General features: G+C 45.1%; 1 protein-coding gene across 1 annotated transcript; it reads left to right on the top strand.

Moving 5' to 3' along the window:
* Positions 1 to 278: 278 nt before the first annotated feature.
* On the top strand, positions 279 to 9,970 carry T265_01646 (hypothetical protein; the record flags this gene model as incomplete). The annotated part of the gene is made up of 4 exons (XM_009165712.1): positions 279 to 642; positions 4,542 to 4,653; positions 7,102 to 7,429; positions 9,686 to 9,970. 3 exons carry the CDS (start codon positions 4,563 to 4,565, stop codon positions 9,855 to 9,857), a joined length of 591 nt encoding a protein of 196 aa, XP_009163976.1.
* Positions 9,971 to 11,139: the final 1,169 nt, after the last annotated feature.

Here is an 11,139-nt window from a genome sequence, read left to right as displayed (position 1 = left end):
CTGATTGCACGAACGCTGAGGCCTTGGATGTTTCATGTTGGTGTATCTAACCCAACTGGTTGCTAATTGTTGATCAAAGCTGTTAAGCCGCAGACAACAGATCAGTGATCAGGACGTATATGGTATTTGCAATGTGCTTTGGACCACAGTCCCTTAGTGCCTTCTTATTACCGTGAACCCGTTCTGGATAGCCGCCTGATCGCCTGGTGCTCTTGGCCAAACCAGAAAAGTCAATGAACCTGCGAGCCAACTACTCTATTGATCACTGTCGCGTGCAAGCGGGTCAAAATTGATACTAAGAATACAACTCATTTGTCAAGGACAAGTGAAGGACAACGAATGAAATCTGTCTGAACGAAAACGGTTATTCCATTGGCTGTTTTGCAATCCTGTTACGTTCGGAGCTGGTTCTCCTAGGTTTCTGGTACCATGCCGTTTTTCTCGCCTTAGACAAATGTAACATCTGACGATCTGACGAAAGTTTTCCACATACATATGTTCTATTGTTGCTCGTGGGCAGCGTCTTAGCGGCTTGTATCGACGGTGTGTTTATTGTGGTGTCCCTTCGTTCTTTTCCCCTCACAGGTCCTATCCAACACAACAGAATACTCCGTTTCCTTAAACAATTCAGCATTGAGTGGAGTAAGTGTGTTCAAATGTTGCTAGATTTGATTTGATGTTGAATGCCTTATACACCTGAATTCTCTTCTGTCCAAGGTAGTGGCAATATGAATCATCAACTGACTGTACTGCTCTGTACTAAAGCTCATCCCTGAAGGTTCGCTCGATCTTTGTGGAGTTGCCTCGTTGGGACATCCAGACTGGTCTATAATGTGCTTCATTCGAAAATTCTAATTCAAGTTACCATGCGTTTTCCCGTTGTAGCGAGTTTATTGCTATATTATATTGTAGCAAGTCACTAGACGAAAACAGTTCGTAGCACTCAATGATCTACCGAGCTGTCAAACTTCTCACTTGGACTTGGAAAAACATTGATCTACCGAGCTGTCAAACTTCTCACTTGGACTTTTGATGGAAAAACATCTCATCTGGGGTTGCCTAATTTATGAGAACTTGAAAGGCGAATAAACCTAATTTGACGTGTATTCCTTTCGTGAAAGATTTTGGTGTCCAGCATACCGTGTTTAGGTATACACCCAAGAGAAGTTGAACATGCATTTTCAGAAATTAACGTAACTACATTTAACCCGGGTAGGAAAGGTTAATGGAGTCCCAGGAACATAACAAACGAGAGATTCAGCTGGGTTCCAGGTGAGTCTCTCGCAAAAACCGAATAATTACAACCGTTCAAACGAGAGTTCCGTGAACAAAATACATATTCTGCAAAACCCCGAAACTGCAACCAAAAAGTTGCCCAGTGAGTTTCAAGCGCTTGTCACGCTACCTGACTGGGAAGTCTTGACTGACGGGTCAATCGATCGCCACAACCAGGGCAGTCACTGGGTCGTCGTTCGATTAGTCGGGCACACCAATCCCATCGCTAAGTGTGAACACGTTCGCCTTTTCAGCCCTAAAAATTCAGATGCGTCCAACGTGCTTTGGTGGAGAAGTGGTTACACATTCGCCTCGCATGTCAGATGTCCGGGGTTCAAATCCCGGCACGGCCATTGGATATGCACTGCTGATGAGCTCTAGTAAGAACGAAACTCGAGTCCAGTCCTCCCGTTTGGTGTGAACTCACCGGAATAACTAAACCAGAACAGGAGGACGACCGTTCAAACGAGAGTGGTGGTGTGGCTATGAACAAAAACCAAATTAGTTTGCAAATGGGCGTATTTCGCTAATTAACGGGGTCCTCTTTGGTACGACCTACGAGCGATAGTGAAAAACTACACGTCACTTCTGGCTACGGGGTCAAAGCAGGTTTTGAGTGAAGAGATCACGTACTGTGCTCGATAAGAAGTTGACCCAAATCTCTTCCGAATACGCAACCTATCATACCGGCGGTTAAGCAACTAGAGTGATCCACTTAATGAAATGGCTACTCATTTGTTCCCTAGAAAACATTTGTTTGGTCGAAAAGCTAGTTTAACTTTCAGGAAGGACTACTCGAAATCCGAGTTGGAGTCTCTCTTTGCGTGATGCATAGCTTTCGTTCGTACAAACTTGGGCTGACTAGACGAATTGTAGTTAGAAGCGTCTGATGAACTTTGTAGATCAGATGTTTGATTTACTCCTAATTCGAGGTTGATTTGGAGCTGATTGACGTCAAACCAAATGATCTACTCTACCACTGTTGTTTGTAAACAGGCTTTGTAGCTACGAAGACCGCCCAACCAAGAGGTACACACTAGTAAAGCGCTGGACCTCACTTATCACCTACATTCAGTTATCTAACTTCGTTTTACCGGTGGCGGTTCCAAATCCATTTTTCTGATACTTATCCCCGGCCCACCCGCTTATGTCCGTTGCGTGAGATTGCACTTTTCAAGATGTGAAAACTGGTCCCACTTACTGCCTACATCCAGTGCCCGTCAACTACTTGTGATGCCAGATTGAACGAATGAATTGAGGATAGAGTATGGTGCGAATTGCGCTGCTTGTGCAAAGCATTCTTATACGAAGGCAGCTTATGCCGAATTACTTTGGAAAAAGCGGTCTGCTATCAGGTGTTCAGAACCGGCTGTCACAAGTGTACGCGCCGTGCGCTTTACATATGTTATTGACCACTGTGCCCGTGCGTTTTGTTCGATCTGTTTATGAACACATCGTGGGGGGAAGTTTAGTAGCTGGAATTTACAGATCGAACAGACCAAAAAGTGTCAGTAAGAGGTGAGTTCACTAAGACAGCTTCTATGAACAGCTGAGGCGATTGTACCCCAACCGTTCTACATGCTTTTCACGTGCGTGCTCACAAACGGTGGATACAAAATTCACGATTGTCATGGTGATTCACGCGTAAATCTCAAGACCGGTCTGTTGCCGTCACAGGTCACCCGTTTCGACGTTTACAGTCTCCCGGGATGGGACTGGCTTTCACACAATAGCTGGATTAATGTGGAAGACGGTTTGCTTCGACCTCCATGCACTGCGGATAAGCTTGTTGCAATGTGGATTTCCTAGAGAGTATGGCCCGGGGACAAATAAATAAATACGTTTAGTTTTATTATCCCACAGCTTGGGAAGCGAGGTGAGGATTTTGAAGGTAAATGAACGAAGCAAATCAGTTTAGAGTCTGTCGCCATCGTCCCTCCTTAGCGCCTTTCATGTGCTTAGCTGCCATGTCATCTGAAGGAAGCACAATGGCTGGGATACTCTCAGGTCGCCCAAGCCTAGACAGGAGCAGTCGAAATACAGACGTTGGGTTTGAACCACGGACCTTCTGATCAGTAAATCAGCGCTTGAACCACTGAGCCATCTCGAGCCATTGTAAATGTATTGAAAGTCGGCGAAGCGCTACTCTGAACGGAATCCAATGAAGCAATGTTGTAGGCAGATGATTGGCTACGAATACCTCTGGTGGCAAAATCATCTGTGTATGGCAGGTTATTTTTTCGTTGTTTCGGCCAGATTTCCGTAATGTTTTACCATATTGATTGAATAGGCTCGCTGAAAGAAGCCTAACAGTATAAGTAACCAGTGGCTTTTTGTACAGTGTCTCGGAAACAGTGCTCTCTGGATAGAGATTACCTTCAGTCATAAAATATATATGCTTAGGGGAGGCACGCTGTGGCTGTACTAAGTGAGTAAACCACAGTGGACATATAAAAACGGAGAGTACACCAAGACGAATGGTCAACTCGTAGGAAAATTTATCCTTTCCATGTAAAGGGAACATCCGGAGAGAGAGGGAACTTTTCTCCGAGATCGGATTTTACAGAAGAGTGACTCTGTGTTCATCCTTTCCATTTTCACCAGCAGTAGGCATCAGAAATGGCGTGAAACTGTTTTATTCGTCATTTTAGATGAGAAGTCGAATCCCATAACCACCTCGTGCCCAGTTGGTAATGTCCAACTGGTCGTGTTTCACAGTAACTGCTGATAAATTTGTAAAACGGCACCACCAACAAGCTTCTACGTCCTGTCAATTATCGGCGAGTCTACACGGCGTCGTTAGTGCTCAAGTTTGTATCCATTCGCTGGACTATCGATAAGCATAGTACGCAAGTGGGGGCAAGATGGACCAAGTGGTTAGAGCGCGAATTTACTGACCGGAAGGTCCGTGATTCGACCCCAACCTCCGCCTCTCGACTTCCCCTGTCTAGGCTTGGGCAATCCCAGCCCTCGTGCAGCCTTCGGGTAGCATGGCAGCGAAAGGGTGCTGCAGCTGAACGATAGGCAGATCAACTTTGAATTTTTCGAAGCTTAATGCCAGAAATTGCCGCTTGTTATGTAGTGATATGTGAATGTAGGCCAAATGTTGGTGACTCAAATCGGTTCGGTAGTTGGCCTATTGGTCGAACTTCACAAGAATATTACATCCCCGTAGCCTAATCTACACCTGACTATGCCGAGTTGTTACTTTCATTTGCGATCGACCGGTGCTAGTTTTTTTATTACTCTGTTTATTTCCACTGTAGCATGGAAGACCTGGGAGAAGCATGCGCCGACGTAGACAACGTCGAGCCAGACTGTTTCGACAGATGGAAGCAATGAGTCAACCTGTGCCACTCTTCTGTACTAATGGGGTAGGTAAGTGTCCACCTCCTGGTTTGATGCGAACAGGCTGTATTCCAATCATTAGCTGCCTCCCCATGTCGTATTCAAGCCCTTTTTGCAATAGCCACGAGGACTATATGGGTCGCAAGGTTCGTTCGACTGGATTTAAGTTCCTGCGGAAAGAAGACCCGCTAGCGAGGAAACAGTGGGTGTTCCACAGCTGTCGAACAGTCTTCATCAACCTTGTGAGTAGCTTCCTTTGCGAAATTGCCATGAGTCCTAATACTGTGCGTAATCACGGAAGTAGTGAAAATGATAGGATGTTCCGTTCCAACGCCGAACACTTTCAAGTGTTGTGAAGGGGCGATGCTGCCTTCCCTTGAGAGGTGGGTGAGTAAGAAAGTGGTCGACCCTGACCGTAACCGCGGGCGCGTTATTCAGTGTGACTGGAGTGCTTTTGTAAATCCGGTGTAAATCTAGTACCACTAAAACATCTCACTGGATTTCGTCAGCGAAACCACTACCCTCCCGGCTGTTATTTTGAACACTTAGCCTTTCGGTCGCGGGTGGCCGTGTGATTAGCTCGCACTTAGATAGGTTATGGCGATGTAGCTCAGTGGTTAGAGCGTAGATTTGCCGACCAGAAGGTCCTTGGTTCGAACCCGACCTCTTCCCTCGACTTCCCCTGTCTAGGCCTGGGCAACCTGGTAGTATACCAGCCCTCGTGCTTCCTTCGGGTAGCATGGCAGCTAGGCACTGATAGGGTGTCACAGCTGAACAACTCGATTCTATTCGATGGCGCCACTCATCCTTCAGTAGCGGAGACCACATCATGTGGTCACATATGCTGACTGACTCCTGTGACGACCTTTCAGACGGAAGTTTCATGAACTTATTCTCCTCCTGAACTATTTGTAGTATAATGGTGAAAGGAAGAAGGCCTTAACTACGGAGTTATTTGTTAAAAAATGCCAACTGACCAGTTACAAACTATTGGACAGGGAAGCAAAACTCTCTTTTGCATCTTCTTTACAAAAACTGAACGCGTCTTCTTGAACTTTCCTGGATATTCATTGACTCCAATCATTCATTGCTCAAATGCAAGCAAGTGCTGCAAGGCGATTCCACAAATTCCGCAACAGATCTCCCTTTTCAAGAGACGCACAGCGAATTTACAAGAACAAAACATACTATTCGCATGCCTCCCCATCAGTAGTATCACCGTTACAATGGTAGTATGACAAGAGGTGATAGTTTTCGATTTAGACTTCCTCTTATGAATGAAGGCAATCTGTGCTGAAATGCTTAAGAAGTGATTACTCAAGAAACCAGTTGAAAGTTGACCACGTGACGTGGTTACCGTATTTGAAGGATGGGTGGCGCTATGTTCTGTCTAAATGTGAGTTAATCGCAATACTGTTCAGCCGCCAGTGGACGGACGGTTAATTGTTCAAACTGCTAGCCGGGAGGGTGTGGGTTTGTGACCTCCTGGAGTTTCATGAGGCGCACAGTCCCCACAAGAACGTGGCAGGTGTACAGTGCTTCTTGGCTCTTTCTCATAGATTAGCCTTGCTTGCATGACGAAGTCTCAATTAAGCAAACAGTGATCCGGAAAAATTCGAGAGCTTATCGTCTGCTCCTACCAGGGCAGAAATGTTTGGCCTCTGAATATGCATTTCTGACAAGCAGCAGGTTGGGCAGGCCATATCACCTAACAATTTATCGTTGGTACTGAAGAACTTTGACTTGAAGAACTTGAAAACCCATGAACAACGTTGAGTCCCAACTGTTCCCAACTTCGTTTGCTTTGAGCGAATTAGGCCACATCATTTCTTTTGGAAAAAAACGGTGTAGACTATGACGGTTCGACGAAACCCATGAACAACGTTGAGTCCCAACTGTTCCCAACTTCGTTTGCTTTGAGCGAATTAGGCCACATCATTTCTTTTGGAAAAAAACGGTGTAGACTATGAGGGGCGGTTCGACGAGTCTTGTACACCCGTGAAAAATAACAACCAGTGAACTGTGAGAAACATGACTATTAGGAGAACCGGCTGCTAACGTAATTGGGCTACACAACTGCCATTGGAATAACCGTTTTCGTCAAACAGATTTCACTGGTTGTTCTTCACTCGCTCTTCACTGATGAATTCTACTTTTAGCATCACTTTTTTGACCGCCTGCAACTTTCCACATGAGTTTTATAAGCAGCCCGTTTTCGGCTGCACCTGAAAAGGCTGTGCGCGTAAGTGTTCAATAGATCAGCTGATTCGCACTTTCGTTGACTTTCTGGTTTTGCAAAGTGCATCAGGCTAACAAGCGGCTATCCAGACTCGGGTTCACGGTATTAAGAAAGCATTGAGAAAACGGTGATCCACAACAATAGCTTTTAGTTACACACACTACTTACAAACCAGTCGTTTTCTTGTATACACTGTCACTCATCATTTGTATTTCGTTTCTTGTTTTTTTTCACGAAAGACACAAACGAGCTATCTAAGCCGAATGACGTTGAACCCATGGAAATTGGCAGTCTGCTTTCCCTAACTGATCTACCGGACGATGCATTAGTCTGGGGTTGGGATCCATCCACCTCATACAAGACCTCTACAGTCCAACCCACTCCCTCTGTGCCACTGGTGTTCGCCTCTCCTCAGCCCACTTCTTCTACCGAGCCATCCCCCGTTGTCGGAAATAAGCGAGATGTTGCCACTCAATCAGGTGGTGTCACTGGCTCCACAAAAGGTTCCAAATGGATGTCTTCTCTGGCTCACATAATTGAACGGAGTATTTCCAACTCAAATATTAAGTAAGAACGCTTATTTCGGATAGTTTACACCACATGGCGCTCAATTTGTTTATTAGGATCCCATCAGGGTTTAACCCGGCCGCCTAAGGGTGTTTATTGTCTGACATCTCTACAAAGTCAAGAGGACAAAGGCTATCGTTGGAGGTATGTTAAGCTTAAGGGCCAGCAGAAGATCCGAACGTCAATGCACTAAAATCGATCAGCCCGTCCTAATCGATGTGAACTCGCACTGATGATGTGGCCTCGATTGCTAGCGAAACGTTTGTGACCGAACCACCAATGATGGCGGGTTCATCACTAACCATGTGTGATGTTGGATAGCGTTTTCCTCACATTCTTCAAACTGATGTTCCCAAAGCTAGTTCATTCACAGAACCGGTCAGCACTAGAGCAGTTACCACATCATCTTTCATTGAATCTGAATATCGATTGGAAACGTCACCAGAGCGCCTGTATGAATGCTTATTGCCCTCTATTTGCCCTGGCACTGCTGACAGGAAGGCTTGATACTATGTATAATACATAGAATCGTTCCAACGCGTACAAGACGGGAACTGACTTGTTGTCGGTTCAGGTTACGAGCGGGACAGGGGTTTGTCACATCATTTGTGCGTTTGCGGAACAAACGATTCGCGTAACCTAGTGAGCATGGATGTATCAGACAAATTAAGCGACGTCGGTTGGAGAGACAAGGAAGTGACCGCTGCAGCTACCATACAAACTGAGACACCACAGGTTGATCACTTTTCATCGTGCAACATAACTGCCACGTATAAACCCAAGTTGAAAAAAATCAGCTGTAGCACCCTTTCGGTGCCTAGCTGCCATGCCACTCGAAGGTTGTACAAGGGCTGGGATACTGCCAGGTTGCCCAAGTCTAGACAGGGGAAGTCGAGAGGCAGAACTCGGGTTCGAACCACGGAGCTTCCTGTCAGTAAATTCGCGCTCTAACCCAAGTTGAGACGGAACCGACTGTGGATCCCTATCGCAACAGCGCGCAAGCGTAGTATGGTAGTATATGGTAATGTATGGTACATATATAGTATATATAGTATAGTATATAGTACACCACGTCTTAAAGAAATACAGCACTCGTGCAACAGCACATCAACTTGTTGGACTTCACTGTGTATCACGAGGAACTTTCCCCTGATATTTGTGGTGTTGACGTTGCACATATGTGTTACGGATTTACCTATGTTTGTGCGAGCCGTTCTGTGGTGTGCTGGGTTTTTTATGTATTGTTAACAAACTCCAAGATTCCTGATTGAAGTACCCTTATTTCTGGGTATGGTGAACATTCATTTTTGTGGTCTGCAGTTCGCTAAGTTTCTATTTAAAATATGATCAACTATTTTCCAGCTGTATTGCTTTTATATAAGTGGTAACGTTGTCCAGCGCGCATCATGAATACATGGATGTCCGGATGGTTTCTGACCGTGAGCGGTTGATGTAGGACTACAAATTAGGGTACTTCAAACGGGTTTAAAGGCCTGTCAAGGTAAGTCATACCTTCCATCAGTTCTCCGTACTTCCGAATCACATTGTGGTAACCACATAAAGTGTGTACAATAATCTACTGTTAAAAAACGGAACCATTCTTGTGTCATGTGGTCTAGGATTCGTTTATTTAGGGGCGAAATGGCGTAGTATGATCGATCAGTTTGAATCTGTTGGGAAGCTTAATTTTCTGATCCGGTTGATATACAGTGCCCGGTATTTCCACTACTCGAGATGGCTCAGTGTGTATAGCGCCAATTTACTGACCGGAAGGTCCGTGGTTCGAACCCACCTTATGTATCTCGACTCCTCCTCTCTAGGCTTGGGCAGCGTGGCAGCCCTCGTTCTTCTTTGAGTGGCATGGCAGCTAGGATCTGGAAGGGTGTCACAGCCGAATGATCACTAATCTTTCCACTACTGTTATCTCGTGGTGTGATTGAATTTGACGTCCATGATCTTTTGAGATGTACTTATTCTGTTTCTCCTGTACCTAAATCCTCTGAAGAAGTTCACAAGTTTCTTCGATAAAATTCAAGGATTGGACAGCAATTCTAATGTTGAGTCTAATGTGTTTCACGAGGCTTTTCAACATCTCAAGGTAGACTGAACCGATTGTCTTTGAATCTGTCAGCATACTTTAGGATTCTTGTTCAGTCATCTTTGGAATTTTCTAGGCATCTTATAAAAACTTTCCGAACACCCTAACTTGAAGAGGGCATTTGACAGGAACGTTTTTGCTTCCCGTTTTTTCTATAGTATCCCACATAAGACATCTGGTGTCCATACTCCTGAGGAAGCTTCCCGGTCGAACAGTTCCAAGCTTCCCGTGGGCCAACAACGTGGGCAACTTTTCATTCGCGGAGCCAATATTATCTCAGTGATATTCCTATCAGACTCGCCTCTTTTCTGTGACAAATCGGCCGACTGACCTTTTGTACGCATTGTGCTCCAGCTAGTCCTTGGTTATAGCATTTTTGATACTTTTTTGGAATTTGATATGCACTACTTGAACAAGATTGCTTATTTGCCTTTCTGTGTAACCCATATTATTTTAATGATGACTTTGAATGATAACTGTTTTCATTATTTTCCGTCGGGTTAGTCTGGCATTCACGTTTACAGGTTTGATCGGGACTCGATGCTTCTCGAGGACTGACTTGACTTCACCAATACGGTAACACTTATGCGCTTGAGGCAGCTCACCTGTTTTGATGTTCATGGTTTGGCTGGTTGCATCGGTTTTCTGTATGAATGATGATTGTGAACTACCGTCCTGTGTTGTGGGTTGAATGGAGAACAAGTCCCCTGTACCACGCACCGGTGAGCTTTGTGTTTGGGTGATGATGGAACTCTGGGATTCTGATTTCCCTGGTGTCGTACCCATTGATCTTTCCACGGACTCACCTGTTTTGGTATCCTCGGTGGTGCTGGTTGCTTTGTCGTTAATGGTCGATGATGTTTGCGGTCTACCATTCTGTGTTGTATGTTGAATGGAGAACGATTCCCCAGCTCTTTGGGCCTATTCCTGTTTCGTCGATTTCTTCTGTCTGTACTCGTGCTCTGTGTAGATTTTCGCCGATTTTAGAGGTATGGGCACGTCCGAATGCACGCGGCAGGCTAGCAATCGGTTCCATTCTTGTCTGCTTGTTTTTATTTTCACCGGTATTTGCTGAAACGAAACTTCTGGGATTTCACGACAATGTCAGTAATGAGATTAATGGTGCGCCGAAGTGATAACATGAATTATTTTTAGCTGTTTTATATTCGAAAAGACACCTGCCTTTTCTATTCAGACGCTGTACAACCCAGTTGGCGTTTCTATTTATAGCAGTTGGTACACGTTTCTCGCAGTTCCAAGAGAATTGCACCAGGTCGCTAAATGCCTTACATTTCTCTGATTATGTTGTGACGGGTCAGATATCAAAGTCTACAATGCCTCGCCTGTTGGCAACATTTGTGATATCAAAGAATCGTATCGGTGGGTCTAAAACAGCACATATTCTGGACCGAGGCACAGGTCTCTTCTGTAGCTGCGAGGTTCCGAAGCTTCGATTTGTGGTGTCTTCCTCAGAATCGAACTTGGATTAGGCTTGTGTCGCCTAACTCACAGTTAAATGATCATGCTACTAGTACCTGAGTTCTAAACCAAAGGTCAAACAAATAAAACAAGGTAAATCACAGTGCATTGACAGCTTTTAAAAGGACAGTCT

The sequence above is a fragment of the Opisthorchis viverrini genome (genome assembly GCF_000715545.1).
Source record: "Opisthorchis viverrini unplaced genomic scaffold opera_v5_18, whole genome shotgun sequence".
Lineage (NCBI taxonomy): Eukaryota > Metazoa > Platyhelminthes > Trematoda > Opisthorchiida > Opisthorchiidae > Opisthorchis > Opisthorchis viverrini.
This window is presented reverse-complemented; position numbering and strand designations above follow the sequence as displayed.